General features: G+C 43.6%; 1 protein-coding gene across 1 annotated transcript in view; it reads right to left on the bottom strand.

Moving 5' to 3' along the window:
• Window positions 1–27,521, bottom strand: part of CFAP99 (cilia and flagella associated protein 99) — a 162,205-nt gene that overhangs the window by 51,138 nt on the left and 83,546 nt on the right. Inside the window, exons 8-11 of the mRNA XM_077477913.1 lie at window positions 25,878–25,946; window positions 22,983–23,066; window positions 19,954–20,042; window positions 774–978 (exon numbers count right to left, since the gene is read on the bottom strand). Of these exons, the coding sequence (XP_077334039.1) occupies window positions 774–978; window positions 19,954–20,042; window positions 22,983–23,066; window positions 25,878–25,946 (447 nt within the window). The remainder of the gene's footprint in view (window positions 1–773; window positions 979–19,953; window positions 20,043–22,982; window positions 23,067–25,877; window positions 25,947–27,521) is intronic.

The raw sequence follows: 27,521 nt of genomic DNA, 5'->3' as shown, positions 1-27,521 counted from the left end.
GCAGCAGTGGCAACCTGCTTTACATCATGCTGAGCTCCATATAAATGTAAAACTACCCTTGCAGTGGGGTTGCCCCTGCACTGCAAGGGTTAAACAATGATTTTGTCTAGGGTACCATTAAAAAGCAGTTTTACCTACCAGGACTCTTTCCTGGCATTCTACTCTTTCCTCCAATGCTCAAGGTTGGGGACGGGTGCTCAACGTCTTCACTCACAATGCAGGACTGCAGGTCCTGGGATGACTCTAGAGCAACCTTTTTCAACCAAGGTTCCATGAAACCCTAGGGTTCCTCCAGAGATTGCTAGGGGTTCATTGAGCAACGTTTGCCTTTTTAGATAAGTAACTGATGATAACAAGGATCATTTTAGCTATGTGTAAGGGGTTTGTTCCCAATGACCCCAAATGTAAGGAGCATTCATCCTAGTAACCATCACACTAAGGTATTGTAAGCTGTAGATCTATGAATTAGTACGGGTACCCTAAGCCCAGAAAATGATTTCAAGCATCCCCCGATGTTAAAAAGTTAGAGAAAAACTGCATTCGATTGTGCCCGACAGACAGGACACCATAGGGGACTGGCCACACAGAGTGGAGGAAGTCTGCCTATGCAAGGGATAAGCTAAGTAAGTATGTTTTTAAAAACGGTACCATAGGCAAAAATTAGCATTTGACCCTTGCAGTGCAGGTAGTTGTGAAATTTTCCTGGAGCTCAGCTTTAATTCACAAGCGCACAAGTAGTGGTTCTTACAAATCTGCCTACTTCAGCACCTCACCTCCTCTTTCTTCATCACGGCCTTCTTCTTGTTCTCCTGGATGAGGTTTTGCCGTGCTAGAACAGCTTCCTCTCGGCTCAGCTTCCCTTCCAGCCTCCGGCACTCAATCTCAGCCAGCTGACGTTCCAGATCCTTCTCCCGCATTTGCCGCTGCCATTCCAGAAACTCACTGGGGTCCCGGGCCCCGTCCACCAGCTTCTCAATCCTAGAAGCCAGATAGAAGTTCAAAGCCTAATCTCAGAAAATATTTTTTTGGTTAGTTTTGGATAATGTTTGAAAGACTAAAATGAATTTTTATTTTTGTCTTTGACCCCATTATTTGGACGTTTCCTGTCCTTGTGACACAAGACAATAAAAACACAGACAAAACAATCTAACCCTTCCTCACTCCACTAAATATTGGATTTTTGACTTGCCCTATTGGTGTACAGCCCTGGATATCCCCTCAAGACTACCCCCACAACATAACTTAAGGACCGGGCCACTTGCCTTGCACCTGGGGGTACCTCATGCGTATTCATCAATGCCCATGACCAAGTGTATGAAACATAAAACATTAAAGCGACTCCCTGTCTTAGAGATGAGCCTTACACAGTGTGCAGTAGAAAATGTACAGTGTCTAGCACTGGTAGAGGTGAGCTTTAAGGTTTACTCTAGGTGGTAGTTAGTACCAGAATTCCTCTCAAAAATATTTCAAGGTTCTTCATCCTCATGCTTTCGATGATGAGGACAGGTAGAGACACGCCTTCATATTTGGTGGACAGGCCCCAAAATATATCTGTTCCAGTTCGCCTAAAAATATTTCCAGAATGTGCTGGATGTAAACAATGATATTATAGTTGGTTTTCTATTTTGTAACTCTTTATATTTTTCTGTTGAAAAAACAATAAAAAAAAGATTGAAACAGAAACTGGCTACACATGTTCAGCATACTTCTGTCATCTCACTCCCAGTGACAGAATGGGGCACTGTGCGCTTAGTGCAGACCTCATGCATGCTCTTGTTAGCTCCCTTATTCCAGTACCATGCAGCAAGGCTATGGGTCTCTGTAACGCAGGAACGGTCACAGTTGCATTGGGAAACTTGACCGCTGGGAAGGAAGCCAGATCGCTATTGCAGGACCCGTCACCTACACCAGGTACCATGCTTCACTACAGGCTGTAATGTACCTTGCACTATTTCTGGTTATACATAGCAACTGCATGACTCTTTTAGCGTGTCTTGATGAGTATACCGTCAGTAGTTGCCTCGCTTCATACTCCACATGTGCTTTACTTAGCTTGTCCTCTTTAATATTGCAACAACAATGGTGTACCCTTTTAAATGACTTCAGACCAGGCTTAGAACAGTTGATGCAACTTTACTTTTTGCTGCTCAGTCCAACATGAATAGTACAATGCAACATTCCCTAACTGACTTAACTAGGCTGCCCAGGCATACCTCAGCAAGGTTATAGTCTATTAATGGTGTTTTCCAAGGCTTGTCGGTTGTCCAGACACCTGGTGCCTTCCAGCAGTCCCCTCTTTGGTGCTCCACAGAAATCACAACATCTTCTTGAGCAAACTAAAGCCGAATAAAGCTCTGGGACCCGGCCTACCCCTCTTATTTATATCACAGGGCAGATAGGCTGGGTCCAAAAAGACCCGGAAATGAGGTGCAGAACATTAGCCCCCTTCCCCAGCCTGGGCCAGCCAACTGCATAACTAACATACTGTAGGCAACGTGCCTACAAGCTGAACAGAATTACAAATCCTTTGAAAGGTTTGGCACATACATGTGTCATCTTTGTATACTTTATCTAATGCTCATTATCAAATGAATGCAGATTTTTGATTGTTTATTAGTACATCATCAAATGCATTGTTTAAATGCAAACAGTGTAAGTACCTTTTAATTGACTTGTTACCAACCTCCCACAATCTGAAAGGGCTGGGGCTTAGCCCTTCCTTCTCTGTGCTCAGCTGTCGGTTAATTGCCAGTACTCATCGTTCCACGGTGGCTCACCTGTTGATCACCTGCTGCTCATCAGTCAAGCCCACAGCCAGACCCTTCTGGCTATTTAACCACTTCGGTACCGCGCTATTGCCAAATGACGGCATTAGCGCGGACCTACATTTCCGGGACTACGTCTATTGACGTCGTCCCGGTTACGAGCGGCCTGCGTGCCCCCTGAGGGGCGCGCGCGGTGCGCTCTGTGATCAGCGAGTCCATGAGACTCGCCTGATCACCGATCCGTGCAAGGGGTCGATCCCGACCCCTTATCACGTGATCAGCTGTCAGCCAATGACAGCTGATCATGTGATAGAACGGAGCCGGTAATCGGCTATTATTCCTCCTCGCGCTGACAGCGCGAGGAGAAAAAAAAAAGCCGATCACCGGCGGCCGTGATCGGGACATCAGTCCCGATCACGGCCATAAATACAAGGGACCACCTGCCACCTGCCAGTGCCCACCTGCCTCCCGCAGTGCCATCCTGAAGTAAAATAAAAAGCAAAAGTAAGTGCCCCCCGTCAGTGCCCACAGTGCCACCAACAGTGCCACCCACAGTGCCACCCCACAGTGCCACCCACAGTGCCACCCAATCTGCCTCAAAGGTGCTGCACCCCAGTGCCGCCCATCAGTGCCCAGCAGTGCCGCCCATCAGTGCCCAGCAGTGCCGCCCATCAGTGCCCAGCAGTGCCACCTATCAGAGCCACCTATCAGTGCCACCTATCAGTGCCCATCAGTCCCATCTATCTGTGGTACCTATCAGTGCCCATCCGTGCCACCCATCCGTGCCACTTATCCGTGCCACCCATCCGTGCCATCTTATCTGTGCCCATCTTTGCCCATCAGTGCCGCCTTATCTGTGCCCATCGGTGCCGCCTTATCTGTGCCTATTAGTGCCGCCTTAACTATGCCTATCAGTGCCCACCAGTGCAGCCTATCAGTGCCCACCAATGCAGCCTATCAGTGCCCACCAATGCAGCCCATCAGTGCCCACCAATGCAGCCTATCAGTGCCGCCTAATCAGCGCACTTCAATGAAGGAGAAAAATGACCCGTTTGCAAAATTTTATAACAAACTATTAAAACATGATTTTATTTTTTATTTTTTTGCATCTTTTTTTGTTTGTTTAGCAAAAAATAAAACTCCGAGCTGTAACTAAATACCACCAAAAGAAAGCTCTATTTGTGGGAAAAAAATGATAAAAATTTCATTTGGGTACAGTGTTGTATGACCGCGCAATTGTCATTCAAAGTGCATCAGCGCTGAAAGCTGAAAATTGGTCTGGGACTGAGGGGGGTTTAAGTGCCCAGTAAGCAAGTGGTTAAACTGCATGATTTATTTCATCAATTGCCTTCACCTTGGTCAACATATTGGGAGAGTCTGTGTTGTGTTCCTGTTGAAAACTTGCCTGGCTGACATCCCCTTTGGTTCCTGATCCTGTCTGCTGCCTCTGACTATGCTGCTCTCTGGCATCCTGATTTTCTGGCTTGTTCTGACTACCCGATTTGGCTACCGAACCCTGGTTATGTTATGACAACATTTACCAGATGTACCATTTTTACCATTTTACTGAAATGTGTGATTTTTACTGCATTTTCTGTCTCCATCTGTTTCATGGTTCCTGACACAATCTCTGTATAGCAGAGCTCAGAAATTGAAAGGCAGAAGCACCTCAAAGAGCCAAGCAGGTGTGACGAAGTGAAAGAGGAATTCTAACAGGAGGAGAGAGAGCAGAGCAAAGAGAGCTGAGCAGACAGCTGTTCAGTTATAAGGAAGGAAACCCTTAAATTAAAGTGAAACTGCAGCAGAGAATGGTCAGGTCCACCCTCCCTTGCCAAGCAGGCCTCTACTTTGTGGCAGAGCTGTATAAATATCAGGAATGGATGGACAGAAAAACAAATATTTTGACAGTCATATGTGTATTTAGCTGTTTCCCTGGAGTTTCCTAGCCTAAACTATGTGTTGTAGCTAGAAATATATCTAAACCAGCAGAAAAAGGCCAATGTTATGTAATAGGATAAGACGTTTTTCTAATTTGCTCTGTGTTAGCATTGCTGTCATTCACTGTTGCTGTAATGAGTACAGACGGGCACAGATGGTATACTAGTTGCTTCTGCATTAAAAGAAAATAGATTTTTTTTGTTCAACTGGCTCCTCGTTTAATACTCCGCTTTATTATTGTACTGGAGTTCCCCTTTAATTAGTCATGTCTGTATAAAAATAAATAAAAAATAAAGACATGCACACAAAGACAAGAACTACCCTCTCTAGACCAATCTTTATGAAGTGTTTGAAAAGAACCTGTTTGAGTCTCAAAAACTACGGCAGATGATGTTCTAAAACTATAAAGTTCAATCCAGCAGAGAACATTGATTACCTCTCCGAGTGATAACATCAAAGCTCCAGCAATGATGATGTTTTTCTGCTTCCTGGCAGCTGTTCACGTTCCCAGAGTGGGATCAGATGCAAGAAAGGTTGGTGAGTGAATGGACCTGATCCATGAATTGCTCGTTTCACTCTACCCACTTACCAGCAGCAGAAATACTTTCCCTGCTGGGATTGGGCTTACTTACTGTAAAGGCTCACATGTTATACTTGCTCCGTGCAATGGTTTTGATTTTAGAGTGTTTTTGATATTGTCCGACAACAGCTGGCTCTCAGAAATACGCCATCATCAGTCACTTCTGGTTCATGTGTATATATTCTGGTGCAGATCTGATGTGCAGCATGAAGCAGCAGGAAGGTGAGATGGGTCCGGACCAGAGCGGTCCGCAACATGGGAATGCTATAGCAGAAGGGGAGCGGGGAACGGAGAGAGAAGACTGAGCGGCAGAGGATCAACAGAGACGGGGGACTGGAGCAGGAGAAACTAGCAATGCCAGACGTGCTGCGCAGCATGTGAGCAATATAGCAGGAGGTGAGTGGGGACCAGAAAAAGAGAGAAGGAACAGCAAACCAGAGGATCAGCAGAGCACATGGGCTACTACTGAGTGGGGGGGGGTGAGCAGAGCTGGTGGTTACTACTAAGTGGGGCATCAGCACAGCTAGGAGTACTACTGAGTAGGTAATCTGATGAACAAAGGTACCAATGAACTGGGGATCTACTGAACAAGGGTACCAATGAACTGGGGATCTGCTGAACAAAGGTACCAATGAACTGGGGATCTGCTGAACAAGGGTACCAATGAACTGGGGATCTGCTGAACAAGGGTACCAATGAACTGGGGATCTGCTGAACAAGGGTACCAATGAACTGGGGATCTGCTGAACAAGGGTACCAATGAACTGGGGATCTGCTGAACAAGGGTACCAATGAACTGGGGATCTGCTGAACAAGGGTACCAATGAACTGGGGATCTGCTGAACAAGGGTACCAATGAACTGGGGATCTGCTGACGGGGGTACTATTGAGCTGGGGTTCTACTGGGCCCCTTTAAAACAAATAAAAAATCAACACACACAGGGCATTTGCCAAGCTTTATTAAAGCTTCAAAAAAGCATCATTGAAGACTCACGATGCATTAAAAACACATCAAAAAAGCATGTTGAATCGGTAGGCGCTTTAACCACTGCGTTATTTTAACCTCCCTAGCAGTATGATTATGTCAGATTTTTGATGCTGAAAGCGGTACAATGTTTTGCATGGAAATTTGGCGTTTTATATTGTAGGCTTGTAATTCTTAGGAAAAACTCAGTGACTGTAAATCTGTCCAAACAAGAGTCTAATAGACATCCCGGATATGTTAAAGTTTGACACACAAAATCATATATTATAATATAATAAATAACTATAAATAATTATCAGAAAATAATATTATATTAATAATAAAATAAAAATTTAAAATGTATTCAATAATGTAATTATTTCAAAAACACTGAAATGTGCTCAGTTGAAGAATTGTCGCTGTCGTCACTTTCAGTATCTGATGACAAATTTCCCCACAATTTACTATCGCTCAATTCTACAAGTGATTCTATTTTATTATCGCTGTTTTCTAGCTGGTCTAAAACCGCTTTTGATGTAAAGGGACACTTTTTGGCTGCTATGGACAATCTCCAGTTTCTAGGCAGAAAGAACAGCATATATAATAAAAAAAACTACATGCAGGGCAAAGCATTAAGGACAATAGGGAGGTGAAATAATTTCATACAGTAATGTAATCTGTAAGATTACAGTGTACTGTATGTGTTCTGTTTTTTGCAATTTTTGATTTTCCTGCCGGGCTCCGTCCCCATGCTTTGCGCCACTCGCAGGGAACGGAGCCCGGCACACAGTACATCGGGCAGAAGACATAGCCGCCACACACAGTGGGAGAACATCGGAAAGGATCCTGGGTAAGCTACTTTCCCTGAATACTGCAATGCAGCCCCTCGGGGTTACCGCTCTTGGTATGGAAAATTCACCCTGAGCCACACTCTGGAATACAGCTAAGAAGGTTAACTGACAATTGCGCGGCCTTGTGGCGCTGTACCCAAATAAAATGTATGTTCTTTTTCCCACAAATAGAGCTTTCTTTTGGTGGCATTTGATCATCTCTGTGTTTTTTTTTTCATTTTTTGTGCTATAAACAAAAAACGATTGACAGTTTTGAAAAAAAGAAAAATGTTACTTTCTGCTATAAAACATATCCAATAAAAAAAAACTGTAAAAAAAAAAAAATCAAATGTCTTCATCAATCTAGGCCAATATATATTCTTCTACATACAACTGTGTAGGAGGTGCTTGTATTAGGGGAAGGCATTGTTTCATGTTCCTACTGACGGAATTGCGATCTGCCTGGTTTACATAGGCAGATCGCAGTTATGGCTCTCTGCCTAATGATTGACAGGTGCCAACGAACATCGATTCCACGGTACCCGCAGATCAGCTCCAACTGTGTATAATCACAGCAGGAGTGGGTCGCCAGTGGCGCACATGTGAGCCTCAGACACGGAAGTGCAGGATCACATACTGGGCCTTGCTGGCGTATATGTAAGTTATAAGGTCGGCAAGCGGTTAATGTGTGTTGAAGTCGAAGCAAGTGTAAATGAGCATTGATAATGGGAGATAGTTTAATATTTTATTTTATTTATTTATTTATTTCAGTTACTTATATAGTGCCATCAATTTATGCAGCGCTTTACATAGACGTACATTCACATCAGTCCCTACCCTCAAGGAGCTTACAATCTAAGGTCCCTAACTCACATTCATACATACTAGGGACAATTTAGACAGGATCCAATTAACCTACCAGCATGTCTTTGGAGTGTGGGAGGAAGCCGGGGTACCCGGAGGAAACCCACGCAGGCACAGGGAGAACATGCAAACTCCAAGCAGGTAGTGTCGTGGTTCGGATTTGAACCAGTGACCCTTCTTACTGCTAGGTGAAAGTGCTAACCACTACACCACTGTGCCACCAAATATATATATATATATATATATATATATATATATATATATATATATATATATATATATATATATATATATATATATATATATATATATATATATATATATATATATATATATATATATATATATATATATATAATATTGCTGATTTTGCCACCAGCGAAGTTTCCCCAACATCAGCTTTACCTAACTACTCCTAGACAAAAAAAGCAAAGTCCAGGAGCAAAATCCACGCATAGAATCACAGGCAATCAACAGACTTTGTACCTTTAAATAGTGACAGATTAGCTTGTGCCTCCTATATTTACACTATGTCCCCCAAAGTATTCCCACCTACAGTATTTTCACTAAATGTTTGCATTGGACTGAACTGTACTTTTCATGAACTTTTTTGTTTCATTTTTCTTTTTAGAATTTCAATCCTTGATGTCAGAGCTACTAAAATCAACCTAAGGCGGACTCCTCGCCGCAAGGTCATCATACCTTCAGTCATGTTGGCCTATAATTACAGGCTCCCAGTGCATTACGGCTCAGTTACTGCTAGTGCTGCCATGTAGGTCACAGCAGAAAGCTCACGTTATACAGAACTGACAGAGTACCATCTCCCTTCTATGCCAGTTTTTAAAGCCATATGCAATTTTAATCACCTTAAATATATGCTTTTGTCTGCAGAAGGTGGTGCCAGATGGTGGCACAAATCAAGTCAGACATATCTGCCGGCACTTTTCAGCTTGTAAAAAATTAATATGCAGAAAATGATGGGTTAGCAGCCCACTGATTAATTGCAAGTTCTGTGAGTCTTATGATGATATAAAAGCAGATTAATTCTTAGCTTTGTGTATAGCTCGATGTATTCCCAGACTATACCCCCCAATTTTCTGAAACGATAAAGAGGGATACATTTTGGTAAAGAGATTGTAGGAAAAGGACATGTCCCTGCCACGGTCCTAGTTACACGGACCACAAAGAAATAATATGCAGAAAATGATTGGCCAAATCATAAGTGCTTCTTTTATACATCTAGTTTTCTTATATTTTGTTTTTTCAAACTGACAAATAGAATTTATCTAATATAGAGGCTAGATAAAACATTTAATAGCATATATTTGTATAGAGATGTACACATCGGGCCTACATAAAATGTGCAGTGTGTCTACTTTTGTAAATTTTTGGGGGAAAATACCTTATTTACAATCCCGCTGGGCACTCACGTGACCCGCCTGAGATCCTCTCCGATCCTCCTGGCTGACCTCAGCGGGCCCATACTCTACAGTGCTTGGCGTGGGGAAGAATAGCTCCGGGGGGGGGTCATGTGAGCACCCAGCGGTGCTGTAAATCAGGTATTTTCCACAATAAAAATTTATAAAAGGAGACACACTGCACATGTATATAATCTTTTTACAAAACGGATTACATCATTTTACAATGTCTTTAACCACTTCAGCCCCGGAAGAATTTACCCCCTTTCTGACCAGAACACTTTTTGCGATCCGGCACTGTGTTGCTTTAACTGACACTTGCACGGTTGTGCGACATGGCTCTCAAACAAAATTTACATCCTTTTTTTCCCACAAATAGAGCTTTCTTTTGGTGGTATTTTTTTGCGCTATGAACCAAAAAAGAGCGACAATTTTGAAAAAAACGATTCCTGTGTAAATTACACTGGCAGTGAAGGGGTTAACCACTGGGGCAGTGTATGGGTTAAGTGTGTCCTGGGTCATGTTTCTAACTGTGGGGGGGGTGTGGCTACATGTAACACATCACTGATCTCTGCTACCGATCACAGGGAGCAGAGATCAGTGACACTGTCACTAGGCAGAAAGGGGAGATGCTTGTTTACATTAGCTTATTTCCTCCCCCTGAGGTGATTGCGGGTATCCCCGCAGCGATCGAGTCGGCGGGACCCACGACCTGGCTCACGGAGCTTGCCGCCTCTTAAAGGGCCACGTACAGGTACACGATTCTGCCTGTAGGAGCCCTTCTGCCAACATATATCGGCGCAAGGTGGTCGGCAAGCGGTTAACCAAGGTTTATTTTTGGGATTACGGAATGTCATAATACTGACACCTGAGCTGACAGGAGGAGAGGGGGAGAGAAGACGGGACCCAGGAACTTTTTTTAAAACATTTCGTTTTATTCCAGGTTTTTTTTAGAGAGAGGGGTACATTTTAAGGGATCAGACCATATATATATATATATATATATATATATATATATATATATATATATGTAGACATGTCACTGGAGAAGTGATCGAGGGGGTGTACATCTCACCTAGGTTGCGACATAGTGTGAGATGGTAAATCCAGGATGGATCAGTTTCTCAGCAGCGATATGCTGTTGAGTGGTTAAGTAATTTTGCCGGGCCTGGGTTTATATGGAATGGCAGGTAGGTTTGGTAGAGGGACCTGTCATTCCACATCCCCCGATCCAGTTCTGGGTTTGGGATCAGGTGAGCTTTGATCCTAATTAGCCTGGGAAGGTAAAGGCTCTGCAAGGCCTGCAGGTGATTGCTCCCAGCCAGGGAATGAACAGCCTGTATGTTGAAGGAAGCTGCAAGCACAGACACTGCTGGAGCTAAAACCCACCCTGCGATATCCAGACGAAAAGACGCTGTCTTTATAAATGTCAGATAGGTGAGAAGAACCTGTTAGTAAGCGCCCAGCCGGGCTAGGTCTTTTGTTTATTTTGTTGTACTTAGAAAGCACGGTGTTGCTGTATGTTTTGTTTGCTGGACTGTTTGTACCACGAATAAACGCCAAGATCTGCTTCATATATTCCAAGTCTGCTGTGAACTGTGTCCAAACACACCCTACCCCGGGAAGATCCCTTACAATTGGTGTTCGAATGCGGGCAACAGACGGTTGCTAGGGGCAACGGTGTGGACAGACTTGGCTACAGCTGCTTATGTCCTGGGTGAAAGCTGCATCTAAACTCCAAGAACAGTCCAGCAACATGGAGGAGATGCTGAAGCAGTTTATGCAAGTGAGTTTGCAACAACAGCAGGCTCAGACAGAGGCCAATAAACGACATGAACAGTCCATGGCTGAACAACAGCAGATGATGGCTGCACAACAGCAGGCGCAGACAGAGGCCAATAGACGACATGAACAGTCCATGGCTGCACAACAGCAGATGATGGCTGCACAACAACAACTTCTCGAGCACCTGATAGCAAATCGAGAGGCGCCTGTGGTTGCTAATCCACCCACAGTGGAGGGAGCCGCTCCAGAAAATTTTTTTGGGAGAAGGACTGTGCAGAAAGCGCTGCAAAAGATGACTGCTGAGGACGATGTTGAGGCCTTTCTAACAATATTTGAGCGCGTGGCTGAGCGAGAGAAGTTACCAGCCGCTGAATGGGCAGAGGTAATTGCGCCCTATTTAACAGGTGAACCTCAAAAGGCCTACTATGACCTCAGTGAGCAAGAGGTCAAGGACTATACTCGGCTAAAAGCAGAGATACTTGCCCGACTAGGAGTTACTACTGCGGTCCGTGCCCGGAGGGTACGCAACTGGAGCTACAGTCTGGACCAATCAGCGAGGTCCCAGATGTATGACCTAATCCATTTGGCAAGAAAGTGGTTGGAGCCAGACACTTCTACTCCTGCACAAATCCTAGAGAAGATCGTGATGGATCGCTACCTCCGAGCACTTCCTACTGACCTGCAACGCTGGGTGGGACAAGGTGATCCTAAGGATGCAAACGAACTTGTCAACCTTGTGGAGAGGTTCCAGGCGACTGAGGACTACCTCCGTGATGTTCCTGCAGCATCTTCACCTCCCCGGAGCGCCAGACCTGTGCCGTCAGCTGGTAAGAGACTTCCATCTATTGGGGGAGTGTGGAGGGCTGCTGATGGAGGGATAAGGGCTCAAGTGGTGTCTCAGGGACAAAAGACTGGTGATGGTCCCGGGTGGCTAAGGGGCTCTAAAAAGGACTCCTTGCCAAGGAGACCAGCCCCTATCCAGTGTTGGAGATGCCATGAGGCGGGACACGTGTCTGCCCATTGCCCTCTTACCTCTGAACCCATGGAATGTGACGCTAGCCGGCGCCAGTCGCTATTTGCGGAACCATCTTGTGCTGCAGTTCCTGGACTAGAGACTGAACCGCAAATCTGCAACATCACAATCAATGACTTTCCTGTTAAAGCGTTAATGGACTCAGGAAGCCTCGTAACCTTGGTGCATGCTAGCCTGGTGGCTGGGGACTTAGAGCCTAACAAGCATATGAGTGTTGTGTGCATACATGGTGATACAAAAGTGTACCCTATAGTGCGGGCTAAAGTCGGGACTAAACAAGGCACCGTACAATATGAAGTGGGTGTGGTTAAAAACCTCATGCATGATGTAATATTGGGCCGCGATTTTCCGTTATTCTGGGCTCTCTGGGAAAAAAGAGAAATCCCCAAAAGGAGTGAGGATACCTCTAAGGAGGTTGCCTTGTCCGCTGTGAATGATAAAAGTATGCAGGATGAAAATGATTGTTTTCCTTTGCAGGTCCTGGTTGGGGAGGAGGATCCTCCCACTGAGCAAAATATACTAGACTTAGAGGTGTCTAGGGATAATTTTGGGGCTGCACAATTACAGGACCCCACTCTCAAAAATGCGAGAGAGCAGGTTGCTGTAATGAATGGGGTACCTCAGGAACCAGATGCTGAAAAAAGATTTCCACATTTTTCGGTGACTAATGATCTTTTCTATAGAGTCAATAAGATTAAGGATGAGATTGTGGAACAGCTTCTGGTACCTAAGCCGTACCGGCGTCAGGTGCTTGACATGGCTCATAACCATGTTCTTGGGGGACACTTGGGGACTGACAAAACGAGAGAGAGGGTTCTCCAGAGATTTTTTTGGCCGGCCATATATGATGACATTAAAAAATACTGTGAGTCGTGCCCCACATGTCAGGTTAATGCCCCAGTGTCTCATTTTCGCAGTCCTTTGGTTTCGCTCCCTATTATAGAGGTGCCTTTTGAGCGTATTGCCATGGATTTAGTGGGTCCCATTGTAAAGTCAGCTAGAGGACACCAGTATATTTTGGTAGTCCTGGATTATGCGACCCGCTATCCTGAGGCTGTACCCTTAAGAAACACTGCATCTAAAACAATTGCACGTGAGTTGTTTTATATGTTCTCTAGGACTGGGATCCCCAAAGAAATCCTAACTGACCAAGGTACGCCATTTATGTCGAAAGTAATGAAGGAGTTATGCAAACTATTTAAAATCTCACACATCCGTACCTCTGTATACCACCCCCAGACGGACGGATTGGTGGAGAGATTTAATAAAACTTTGAAACATATGTTGAAGAAAGTGGTGGAAAAAGATGGTCGTGACTGGGATCATTTATTACCCTACCTCATGTTTGCTATTAGGGAAGTGCCCCAAGCGTCCACCGGGTTCTCACCATTCGAGTTGGTCTATGGTCGTCACCCTAGGGGTCTACTGGACATCGCAAAAGAGACATGGGAGAATGAGTCCACCCCATACAAGAGTGTTATTGAACATGTAGCACAAATGCAGGACCGTATAGCCACTGTAATGCCCCTCGTAAGGGAACACCTCCAGAGGGCTCAAGAGGCCCAAAGTAGGATTTACAACCGGTCCGCAAGAATCAGGACATTCAACCCAGGCGATAGGGTCCTTATACTAGTCCCCACTGTTGAGAGTAAATTCTTGGCGAAGTGGCAAGGTCCCTATGAAATTGTTGAAAAGATCAGTGAGGTGAACTACAAGGTGCACCAACCAGGTAGAAGGAAGCCTTTCCAAGTTTATCACATAAACTTGATCAAGCCCTGGAAAGACAGGGAATCCTTGGTGGCGACAAATACTGTTAATAATTTGTCACAACCAATCCCTCCAGTCAAGGTAGGTGATACTCTATCAGTGTCACAGAAACAGGAGGCTCAGGAATTTCTACAGAAAAACAAAAACAAGTTCTCTGACCTCCCAGGGCGTACACACCTCATCCATCATCACATTGAAACTGAGCCTAGAAGCAGAGTAAACCTTAAGCCCTATAGGATACCGGAGGCACGTAGGGAAGCCGTATCTGCCGAGGTAAAACGTATGCTTGCTCTGGGGGTAATTGAGGTGTCCCAGAGTGAATGGTCCAGCCCAATTGTGCTAATCCCAAAGCCCAATGGAACTTGGAGGTTCTGTAACGATTTCAGAAAGTTGAATGAGATCTCCAAGTTCGATGCGTATCCTATGCCCAGGGTAGATGAGTTAATTGAGAAGTTGGGTAACGCCAGGTACATAACCACCCTCGATCTCACAAAGGGCTACTGGCAGATTCCACTGTCTGCTGAGGCTAAAGAGAAAACGGCATTCTCTACCCCTGATGGACTATTCCAGTATGTAGTGATGCCATTCGGGTTACATGGAGCGCCTGCAACCTTCCAGAGGTTGATGGACTTAATTCTGCGACCACATCGTGATTACTCAGCTGCCTACCTCGATGATGTGGTCATTTTTAGCCCTGATTGGGAAAGTCACCTCTGTAAGGTACAGGCCGTGTTGGATGCCATAAGTGATGCGGGGTTGACCATAAATGCCGAGAAGTGTGCTCTAGCCCTAGAAGAGGCCAAATATCTGGGCTACATTATTGGGAGAGGGTTGATTAAGCCACAGCTAAATAAGATTGAGGCAATACAGAATTGGCCTAGACCCCTGACAAGGAAACAGGTTAGAGCTTTCCTGGGTATTACGGGGTATTACCGTAGATTTGTGCCGAACTTTGCCACAGTTGCTGCTCCACTAACTGACTTGACAAAGGGCGGAAAGACAGCAATGGTCACGTGGACCCCAGAGGCCGAGAAGGCTTTCCAAAGCCTTAAGTCTGCCTTGTGCCAACCACCTGTGTTAATCACCCCCGATTTCAGGCGAGAATTTCTGGTCCAGACAGATGCCTCTAACACAGGCTTAGGTGCAGTACTCTCACAAGTAGTGAATGGTGAGGAGCATCCAGTGACGTACTTGAGTAGGAAACTAACCCCGGCCGAGAAAAATTATGCCATTGTGGAGCGAGAATGTTTGGCAGTAAAGTGGGCTCTAGAAGCTTTAAAGTATTACTTGCTAGGCAGGAAATTCAAGTTGGTGACAGACCATGCCCCCCTAACATGGATGAAGTTAAACAAGGAGAGAAATGCAAGAGTGACTAGATGGTTTCTGTCCCTACAAAACTTTAATTTCACTGTGGAACACAGGCCAGGGAAATTACAGGCAAATGCTGATGCATTGTCGAGGGTAAGTTGTCTGTGGGGACAAAAGGCTCAGCCCTCCGGTCTGAAAAAGAGGGGGGGGATATGTAGACATGTCACTGGAGAAGTGATCGAGGGGGTGTACATCTCACCTAGGTTGCGACATAGTGTGAGATGGTAAATCCAGGATGGATCAGTTTCTCAGCAGCGATATGCTGTTGAGTGGTTAAGTAATTTTGCCGGGCCTGGGTTTATATGGAATGGCAGGTAGGTTTGGTAGAGGGACCTGTCATTCCACATCCCCCGATCCAGTTCTGGGTTTGGGATCAGGTGAGCTTTGATCCTAATTAGCCTGGGAAGGTAAAGGCTCTGCAAGGCCTGCAGGTGATTGCTCCCAGCCAGGGAATGAACAGCCTGTATGTTGAAGGAAGCTGCAAGCACAGACACTGCTGGAGCTAAAACCCACCCTGCGATATCCAGACGAAAAGACGCTGTCTTTATAAATGTCAGATAGGTGAGAAGAACCTGTTAGTAAGCGCCCAGCCGGGCTAGGTCTTTTGTTTATTTTGTTGTACTTAGAAAGCACGGTGTTGCTGTATGTTTTGTTTGCTGGACTGTTTGTACCACGAATAAACGCCAAGATCTGCTTCATATATTCCAAGTCTGCTGTGAACTGTGTCCAAACACACCCTACCCCGGGAAGATCCCTTACAATATATATATATATATATTTATATTTATATATAGTTTAGGATTACAACCAATTTAAGATCGTCATGATGACATGATTATATTTTAATAAATGTAGATTATTGTACATACCGTGTGTTTTTTAGTAGCCAAATGGAGGGATAGTTAAAGCGGGGTTCCACCCTAAAGTGGAACTACCGCTGATCGGAACCCTCCCCCCCTCCGGTGTCACAATTGGCACCTTACAGGGGGGAGGGGGGTGGAGATACCTGTCAAAGACAGGTATTTACACCCACTTCTGGGCATAGACTCCCGTGGGAGTCTATGTCATTTCCTGTCCTGCCGCTCTGTCTGCTGGGAGACACACGGGTCCCAGTGACAGCGCGGAGAATTCCTATTGCGCTGCGCGACTCGCGCATGCGCAGTAGGGAACCGGGAAGTGAAGCCGAATCGCTTCACTTCCTGATTCCCTCACCTAGAATGGTGACGGCAGCAGCCGAGAGCCGAGCGATCGATCGGCCTCGGCTGCCGGCATCGCTGGAACCCGGGACAGGTGAGTGTCCATTTATTAAAAGTCAGCAGCTGTAGTATTTATAGCTGCTGGCTTTTAATATTTTTTTTTTAGGTGGAATCCCTCTTTAAGAGCTATGTCAAACACCTCGACTAAGGCCTGCCTTACACAGAGCGAATTTCTTTCCTGCAACCACATGTTATCAACACAGACATCGATGATGCGGGAATCCCTGCTGAGCCATTGTCTTCTAACGGTGGGGAAAACCGTCCCTGCTGGGAGAAGACAGTGATTATTGCTAGCAACTATAGCAGCCACTAATGATGATCGCAGGTAAAAATCCTGCAAGCTGGTTGTACCCAAACTGATTGATCAATCAACTTGGTACATTCAGCTTACCTATACATGGTTCGAATCTCAGCCAGTTCCTGCTGAACCGGCAGAGATTCGAACCTGCCTAAGGCTGATGATCAGTGGCCACTTTGTGTCATAAAATAGATTTACAACTAGTTGTACTGTATAGGTATTCCAGGGAGTAATTTGTCAGGTTCAATAAATATCTAAATAGACATAACAATCTTCTGTATAGCTCCTTCTACTGTAAATGAAAACATTTTCTTAGGACTGGTACACACAAGCGGCTGGTGTGCAAGTGCGATCAAGCTGAGCTCAGCACAGTGAATATGCGATTGACAGTTTTCTTTTTTTTAATTAAACAAACTTTATTGAGATGTCACAAAGACATCTCATTAAGTTCAACTGCCAGCTGCGAATCAGGGGATTGCCTCTCACTGTGCCGTGCTGATAAAGCAAGATCTATTAGCGCAGTGCCCACACAGCACCGCAGCGCAGTGGTGGGAAATAGATGCATGGAAGACGAGGTATAGTGCCTTGTTCATGCAGTGGGACTTCACAGGAATAGCTTCCTAACACATTCCTACCACTTCTGGTGTGAACCAGCCCTTAGATTTTAGTAAAAAAACAGAACTCCAGCTCCATATGCCACTGTTGACTGGACAATAAAACACTTGAAGAATCCACTGGGAGACTAAAACTTCTGAAATTGTCAATCTCCTGAACCCCCTGCAATGCTCAGTAATCCCTACCTCTGCTTTAACTAAAGCCGGGTACACATGGGCCAAATTTCAGGAGACATTTGCCAGTTAAAAAAAAAAAAAAAAGCCGTCCGACACTTGGCCCATGTGAATGTCAGTATGTCTGACGAGCATGCTGGAAAACCAGCAGCCGACTGGCTCCCAATCAGCACTCTCAGCCAATGACTGTGAGCGCCGATCAGAGTGTTCTGTCGGGGGGGGGGGGGGGGGAACACAACAGCTCAGCTGGGAGATCGCTGTACTTCCTCCGCATAGTGAGTTCAGCGGCTCCAACTCTTTCAACCTGCTGGGTTGAACAGAAAAAAAACTCAGTATGTACCAGGCTTAGTGCCGGTTCACACTGTAGTGACTTGGGATCCGACTTGTAAGTCCTCAAGTCGCCCCAAGTTGCTGGACATAAGAAATGCCATAGAAGTAAATGATCCGACTTCAGGTCGCCCCTAGTTGCCTCAGGTCGGACAACATGTAAAAATCAATGTAAGTGAATGAGAGCCGTCTTAATGTACACTACTGAAGTTGCTCCGACTTCAGAAAAGGTTCCAGTACTACTTCAAGGCGACTTCTAAGCAACTTGTACCCATAGATTTCAATGGAAGTTGGCTCCAAGTCGGATCTCCATCTATATTAAAGTGACTTTACAGGAAAAAGAAAATAATTTACCCAGGTAATTTCTATGTTTACCCAGGCAACCCCCTCCCTCCCACAGAGCCAATTTATTCTATGATTGGCCACAGCCAAAGTCACCTGTCCTGGAGGCAACTTTAAGTCATGTTGTAAGTTGCGCAAAGTCATGCTGAAGCCGCCTCCAAATAGCTTGCAAAGTCATGCTGTAAGTCGGGTTGCCCCTATGTGAATCGGCACTTAAGGAGGTGGGTTATCAATTTATATAAAAAAAAAGAAAAGGAAAACACACCTGCTGAACCAGATGAATTTTGATACATGTATGCCATGCTTAAATCAATTTGGAGAATAAATACATATAATTACAATAAAAAGTAAATTCTTGCTAAAGCAGGGCCTAAGAGAGAAAAACAAATCACATAACTGTCATCTTCATCTTTCCTTCACTACTTGGTAAGTCCCTACATCAGAAAAAGAATGCTTATACCAACTGTCCTGACAATTCATTGGCTACATGCTTGTTGCAGGTAAGTGACTTTCCTAGTAGTAAAAGGAGAATAAAAATGACAGCTCCAGAGCCTAACCTTCAAAAACAAACAGCGACAGCATATTCTCATATTTCTATTATGATGGTTTCCCTTTTTTCCCCATTCTTTATTTAGTAGAATCAGTATGACAAATCTAAGACTCAAATAATCATAGAATATGAGAGGGTACAATAAGTGAGGCACTACAAAGTGATGAGTATAATCACAAATGTGTTGAGGGCACTGGGCCCAGAGGAATGCAAAGTGTAAACTGGTAGTCTATGAAAAGTATCCAGATAACCAACCTGATCATACAATACATCCCCTTTTATTTTCTGCCGGCCTAAGGAAATGATAGATTACACCTGTTGCCATTTTTTTTTTTATTCTACCACAATGTTGAAAATTTAGCACCTCTTTCAGATTCCTATTGCTATGTGTTTCCCCTTTGGGAATATTTCTCTTTGCTACTGGCACGACAGACACAATGGGGTTGATTTACTACAACTGAAAAATCTGGTGCAGTTCTGCATAGTAACCAATGCGCTTCCAGGATTTTTTTTGTCAAAGCTTAATAGAAGAAGCTGAAGTTAGAAGCGTATTGACTATCATGCACAGCTGCACTCGATTTTGCACTCTCCAGTTGTACTAAATCAACCCCAATAGGTGGGAGAGACACACTGCCTAAAGACTGCAACAGGCTAGTATTTCAACACAAAATAGCAAAAAATTTAAGCGGAATTAAAGCCTCCAATAACAAAACCGCAAGCAGGCAGGTTCTTTTTTGCAGAAGAGTCATGCAATGTCTCCTCTGCAATAAAATAAAACCACCTGCCTGCTTGTTGTCTTCTTTTGAATGTTTGCTGAGCTGCGCATGCACAGTACGGTTTATATTCCGACATAGATCCTGTATATTGGGATAAATGAACTTCTGTGCATGTGCATGAGTAATGCCAATAAAGACTACCACAGCCTGGCACCTGGAAGAAGCTGGGTAGAAGATGGTGGCCCCATTGAAAGACCTTGAATTGTAGAAGGAGAGAAGTATTGTGGATAATTGCAATAAAAGCATGACAGTAGCTGTAACCCTTCCCAGTTCTATGGGTAATAGGAGGTATTTAAACATGTACCTGCGTAGTTCTTTTTCCACCTGCCGCTGGTATAGAGCACCTTCTCTTAAAATTGCTGTTGCATTCAGTTTTACTGGTACATTGTCCACCTGGGAGCAGAAATAAGCATGTTAGTGTATCATCGGTTGAAACTAGGCAATACCGTATCATTTTTCTCAAAATGGATATATGTACAAAGCTAGTCAAAAGTAACATCTATAGTGCTGTCATTTATGTAAAACAATCAAACACCCCAGTAGGTAATCTAGACTAGTTGTCCCCAGTCTTTGTCCTCTAAAGCCTTGTACACACAATCGGATTGTTGGCCAACGAAACCGTGGACTTTTGTCTGAAGGGCATTGGCCCAAACTTGTCTTGCATACACACAGCACATAACTGTCGGCCCACAAACGCGAAAGTAGTGAAGTACTATATGGTTTTTCAGCTCTTTAGCGCTACCCTTTGGGCTCCTTCTGCTAATTTCATGCTAGTAGAAGTTTGGGGAGTGTTGATTTGCGCTTTTCATTTTGCGCTTTTCATTTCATGCTTTTCAGTTCGTTTCTGAGCGGCTGTTCATCAACCAGACATGTTGTAGAATCGGAGGAGATAACGTGTTATTTATTACTGGCCTTGGAGTTATTGCTTTGACATTATTTTTTTGGTTGAATGATTTGATTTGGTATATTTTCTATATTTTCGGATGCATAGAATGCAATTTTTGGTTAAGTTCTATTGACAGATAGCATGTCTAATTTTATTTTTATTTTTTTTTAATGCACAATAAAGAAATTGTGTAGAATAATACTTAGTGATGTGTTTTACTTCAAATGACAGTTTGGGAGTAGACAATTACATTTAAAAAAATATAATGTAAAATGATAAGCGACACCAACGTAGTTGTATCTTTGATCTTAAAAACTACAGGATAATGGTGTTATGGTAAATTGCCCCCCAAAAAAAGGCATAATAATATCATTCTTGATATCACTAGAAAAAAAAGCCTTTGAAAATTAGTTTGCAATAACTCCATCAGTATCACCAGCAAAGCAGCTTCATTATTATCCCATTAAAGAAGAAGAGAATTGTGCGCTGCATTAGGAAATTTCATAAATTTGCCACGTCACGAATCTTAATTCTCCATTATGAACGCTAGTTTACAAGACCGACCACTTCTGGCTCGTCCTTGCTTCTGAGCATACATGTTTGTACTTTGGACTTTTGTCCGACAAACTTGTGTACACACGCTCGGAAAATCCGACAACACACATTTGTCCGCAGAAAATTTTAAAGCCTACCATCCAACATTTGTCCACGGAAAATCCGACAATTGTCCGATGGAGTGTATACATGGTCAGATTTTCCACCAACAGCCTATCATCACAAATTTCCCTTCGGGAAAATCCGATCGTGTGTACGGGGCTTTAGTCTTCTGGGTTGAATGATCCCAGTGTTATTCAGTCTGGAAAATAGACATAGAAGTTGATTTAATAAAGGTAAACAGACTGTGTACTCTGCAAGTGCAGTTTCTCTAGAGCTTAGTAATTGGAGGTAAATCTTCACTTTGCAAAGAATACCCAATCACATGTTAGGAAAATGAAAAAACAGCATTTTTGCTCGCACATAATTGGATGATGGAAGTTAGCAGAGCTTTTTTCATTTACTATGCTCTGGTGCAACTGCTCTTTGCAAAGTGCGCAGTCTATTTTCCTTTAGTAAATCAACCCCATAGTGTTAGGGCCGGGCATAACAAACCCATCTGAGGGGGTGTCACTATGGCGGCATCCTGTACTAACAGTGTAAGGATGCAGCGCATACTTGCGCTCTGTCACTGTAATCAGAGTTTTGGGAGGGGAAGAAGGGCAGGCAGCAGAGCAGCACGGAACTTTCTTGGTTGTAACAGGCAACATCTCTAATTCTGTTCTCATTTTGCTTTCTTCTGGTTTGAATGAATCAGCCAAATGGCTCCATCTAGTTACCCAATCAAATCATACATCTTGCTAGATCCCTCCCTATTAGATTTCACGTTCTCACAATTATGGCATTCCTAAAGCATTCTATAGATTACTTGATTTTGTTTTCTATGGGTGGAATGAAAGAAAATCGCTAGATTCCCCCATCAACAGTCAGTGGGGGCAAGTTAGAAGGGAGCAGTCCTGGCTGGCAGAACACAATGATTAATGCTAGGGGGCGGGTTACTTGAGGCAGTAATTGAATGTAAATAATCAGACAGGCTGGTTGTACCCAAGTCAATCGATGGATGTACAATCAGCCTGCCCATGGATGGCTCAAATCTTGGCCGGTCCTTGAACCAGGCAAATTTTATTGCTTTTGTATTGAATTGTATTTTAAGTCTACTGTCTCCTTCTATATTGTAAAGCGCTGTGCAAACTGCTGGCGCTATATAAATCCTGCATGATAATAACAAAGGAGTAAAGGGGCAGTTGGGTTCTACCTATGATATATGTGCTCTTTAACCTATGCTTATTGAAAAAACAATTAGCTGCGGTATCTATTTTCATTTTTAAACTCCCTTTAGGGCCGGTTCACACTGCGGGCGATGCGAGGCGACACGACTCGCCTCGCCTCGATCTGACAAGTCGCCCCCGTTCTGTACAATGGAACCATTCTGAGAGGAGCGACTCGAGTCGCTCCGACTCAGAAAAAAGGTTCCTGTACTACTTTCGGGCGACCTCGGGGCGACTTGCATTGACTTCTATACAGAAGTCATCTGCAAGTTGCCGCTGAGGTCGCGGCAGGTCGCGGCGAGGCAAGTCGGTGTCGCCTCGCATCGCCTGCAGTGTGAACCGGCCCTTAATGTCTCATCAGAGATTGTTCTTTTTAATTTAGATCAAGATTCAATTAGATTAAAAAAAAAAATAATCTCATAATTTTTCTAATATTGGCTGTAGAACTAAGCATAGCTAAAACCTGGAATCAGAGCAAAGTACCTGCTGTAAGGGAATGGTTGCTGCTTATTTTGGCCCTGGCTGAAAGTTTTCCTTTAGATTGGCTGACAAGAATATTGTATTCATTAAGTGATAAGCTTTTACCTTCTTTATCGACACTTGCTGAGCTTTCGTTTTATTAAAAGCCAGTTTATTATCTTCTTCTTTCATTATTTCTGACAAAACACGCTATAAAAAGAAAAAAAAGAAGGCATTTTACAATTTAAGTAGCAGCAATAACAAACACAGAATTATGGGATTGCAATTGAATTTCTTATGCTTTTGGCTTGGATTCGATATATGCAAAATATAGGCCTGTGCCACAGATGGTATGATATCAATACACAGCACTGTCAGATTATTGTGTATATGGCATCCACTGCATTGGGCTGGTTGGTAAATTTATAATTTGGACAACTAGAATGGTAACACCTCATGACTAGGGATGAATTAAGGTTTCCACAGAAAACGCAAATAATGCCATTCCTATCAGCTGCAGCCGTGGAATTCTGTGCCCCGCAGCTAGCTGCATGTAACAAATAGGCAGTGATGCTGTTGACATCGTTGACTTAAGAGTTAAGATAAAAACTGTTACATTTTCGGAATGCCGGGAATGCGAAGGCCCCACTCACACCTCAACATTTTGTAGCTTGAAGCTCCAAAACGCTGGATCAGAAAAAAATCAGTTATTCCCTATGGAGACGGTTCACATCTCTACTCAATGTCGCCTGAAGACAAACCATTTTTATAGCGTTTTTGGCGTTTTTATTCCTACAGAAATGAATGGAAGGTGTACTGTCTCAGTCTGAGGGTATGCTCATTTCTTTTTTCTGAAGTTCACACCCTTCCCCCCTCTTTTTTATTTTCTCTCCTGGGTTTTCATATTTCCCTGATCACATTTGCCGCCATGTGTCCGGTGGTCGAGCGTTCTCCAGCTGCCACATCCCACATCTAGCATGTGTTTCACTCTACAAGTGTTTGCTATACATACATCTTTTCTTCTCCTCTCTCTTCTTTCTGCTCTTTTCTGTCTCTTACTCCCTGGATTACCTTGGCATCAAGCTGACCCCTCACTACTCATCTCTCCCCACCAACTACTACTACTATGCTTTTCTGCAATCTCTTACATCCTTGATGCAATCTTGGCGGTTCCCCTCATTATCCTGGGTGTGCTGTATTCAAGCGATCAAGATGACCATCCTTCCCAAAGTTCTCTATTTAACATTCGTACCCTCCCAGTCCAGGTTCTTTATCTGGGCTTACAGGCATCCCAGAGTGTTGCAATCCACTCTTTACAGACAAAGACTGTGAGGAGGCCTTGGGGTCCCTAACTTATCTAAATATTACCAGGCTGCTCAGATCTCCCAACTAACCCTACTCTATGTGACCTCGAACATCCCGTTGTGGGTGTTCCTTGAATTTGCCAATTGTGCCCCAATTCCTCTTACAGCCTTACTGTGGCTTCCTCACGAACTTCGTCCCTCCTCTCTTAGCCCCCGTATGTGCCAAAGTTTAAAACTTTGGGAATTAATTTGCTACTCAAGCAATCTGATGTCCCCTTTTCTTCAGCTTCTCAATAACCCCCTTTTCCCACCAAACCTTGACCAACTGAGCTCCTTTTCCTGGTGGTCCACCCATGGATTTATGGAGATCCGTAATTTTCTTTTGTCAGGTACTCTTCCCTACTGGCCTTCTTTACAGGATACCCACAAGGTTCCCCCTGTGGAATTTTTCCGCTACACTCAACTAGACCTTTGGATCTTTCAGTGAGAAGTAACTCCTCTTACCCTTTCCAAAAAACACTTTAACATCTTTTCCTCCATTCCCCCGGTTCTATCTCGATGATTTACTCTTCCCTAAATGCTACCCTGTTTCCCCTAAAATAAGACCTAGCGTGATTGTCGACGATGGCTGCAATATAAGCCCTACCCCCCAAATAAGCCCTAGTTAAAGTCCTTCTATGTCTTATTCTCAGGGTAGGGCTTATTTTCGGGGAAAGAGGGTGTGGCTTATTTGGGGGTAGGGCTTATATTGCAGCCATCACCGACACTCACGCTAGGTCTTATTTTAGGGTAAACAGGGTATAGACTCCTTTAGGGTGACCCTGAGTCCTCAGAATAGAACAGGGAAATGCCTTGTTTACATAGGCACTTCCCCATTCTGAGGCTCCTTGACACGATCGCCGGGAGACAGAGATCACTGCTCCCTGTCATCGGGAACGGTGATCGCTGTCATGTGACTAGTAGCCCATCCTCCCCACAGTTAGAATCACTCCCTAGAACACACTTAAGCCCTTCATCGCCCCTTAGTGGTTAACCCCTTCACTGCCAGTGTCATTTACACAGTAATCAGTGCATTTTGATAGCATGATTGCTGTATAAATGACAATCGTCCCAAAATAGTGTCAAAAGTGTCCGATGTGTCCGCCATAATGTTGCAGTCCTGATAAAAATCGCAGATCGCCGACATTACTATTAAAAAAAAAAAATAATAATAGAAATGCTGTAAAAATGTCCCCTATTTTGTAGATGCTATAACTTTTGCATATACCAATCAATATACGCTTATTGCGTTTTTTTTTTTTTTCACCAAAAATATGTAGAAGAATACATATCGGCCTAAACTCAGGGAAAAAATCATTTTTTTTATATATTTTTGGGGGATATTTATTATAGCAAAAAGTTAAAAATATTGCGTTTTTTTTTTTCAAAATTGACGCTTGTTTATAGCACAAAAAATAAAAACCCCAGAGGTGATCAAATATCACCAAAAGAAAGCTCTATCTGTGGGAAAAAAAGGACATCAATTTTGTTTGGGTTCAATGTAACACAACCGTGCAATTGTCAGTTAAAACGACACAGTGCGGAATCGAAAAAAGTGCCCTGGTCAGGAAGGGGGTAAAATCTTCCGGGGGTGAAGCGGTTAATATAGTCTAGGTGCCAGGCTATTACTAATCAACAAAGCAGCATTCCATACATCCCCATGTATAGCTTGACTCACCTTGGTTTTCTCTGACTTCTCTGCATTAGCACACTTAAACTGTGCCACATTAGCTTCTATCAGGAGCTCCTGAAACACACAGAAGTAAAGACATTTGAAAATTTCACTTGAAATTTAAAATGTGAAACATTTGAAAATGTTGGTACAAGGTTGATTTAAAATTAGTTAGCCACAACTGTTTTCAGTTAAGGATAGAGTAGGGAAGTATTCAAACTCCTGTTATTTTATTTATTGCTATCTAAGTCCTGTTGTAGAGATTTCCCTCAACTTCCTGTCCCAGAGATGCAACAGGAAGTGAAATGATATTACTACAAGTGAGGGGGATTCCCCTTTTATACAGTCCTCTGTAAATCTACTGCACCTCCTCTGTACTCTACTGCACCTCCTCTGTACTCTACTGCACCTCCTCTGTACTCTACTGCACCTCCTCTGTAAATCTACTGCACCAGGCGTTCCTGTTGGTAGATTTGTCCTCACCACTTATTCCGGTGCTCATAAGAGCTGTGAAAATGTGGAATAGACTCCCTCAAGAACTAGTTCTGGTCAACTCAGTAGATTGGTTTAAAAAGAGCTAGAGGTATTCCTTAATGCACAAAATTTAAAGGATAACTCCACTTTTGCGGGGGGGAAAAAATAGAAAATAAAGAAAAAATAATGTAGCACATATAATTGCGACACTAATCATATTGTAATTTAATGTTATTAAAACTTCCCTTTCATTTTCAATCTGCAGCCACTGTAATTTTCTGAGAATGCATTGCAATATGGCTACCTGGAGTTTTTCGTACTGACCACCCCCCATAAACATAATTTCCTGCTTGTGTGATTGGCTCACCAATTTTCCCAGAAGTCTGCCTAATATACAAGTCAGATTTCAGGCATCCCCTGCAACAAAAACGTCATTTTTGGAGAGATACTTTCAATAGGAGCACGGCCAAAAGGATACAGGCCCAGCAGATTTCCTCATTAGTGCCCTGCAGCTGCAACAGCTGACTGATAATTATGAAACCACTCCCATTAGACCCACTCGGTACAGAGGCACAGACAAACACGCAGGGATTTCTCAGAATAACAAAGGTTAGGAATATGCAACAAAGGTTGTTATAATCCTTGCAATGTACATAGATCACCTAGAGGGAAATGTTTTCTCTCAACAAAAGTGGAGTTATGCTTTAAGGCTGGATTCACACCTATGCATTTTTTGTGCTTTTTGCATTTTGCAGATTTGCACTACAGAACATGTTCCATAGGAAACCATGTTAAATTAACTGTAGTCCAAATCTGCAAAATGCAAAAACCACAAAAAATGCACAGGTGTGAATCCAGCCTAAGTGGATATTAAAGTGTTTCTAAACCCTGGACCCTGCATTCACTATATCTGGTCTCCCACAGTACACAGAACATGGAAATACCATTATTTTAGGAAATATAAGCTGCTAAATACCTTTCTCATAAGCAGTATATAGCAGTCTTGTGACTTCTATCAGTGTCTGGTTAAATCTTGTAGGAGTGTCTGACTGTTCTATGAGACTGCATGACCCCTGACCCTCTGTCTGGACAGTGCTGATAGGTCCTGTTCTGATCACGTGCACTCTCCCGAAAAAAGAAAGGGAAAAAAACCCCCCTAGAAATACACACCAATCT

This window comes from Lithobates pipiens, unplaced genomic scaffold (genome assembly GCF_037356315.1).
Source record: "Lithobates pipiens isolate NorthernLeopardFrog02 unplaced genomic scaffold, aLitPip1_a1.2 Scaffold_13, whole genome shotgun sequence".
In the NCBI taxonomy this organism is placed as follows: domain Eukaryota; kingdom Metazoa; phylum Chordata; class Amphibia; order Anura; family Ranidae; genus Lithobates; species Lithobates pipiens.
The sequence above is the reverse complement of the archived record's forward strand: the minus strand, read 5'-3'. Positions and strand labels throughout refer to the sequence as shown.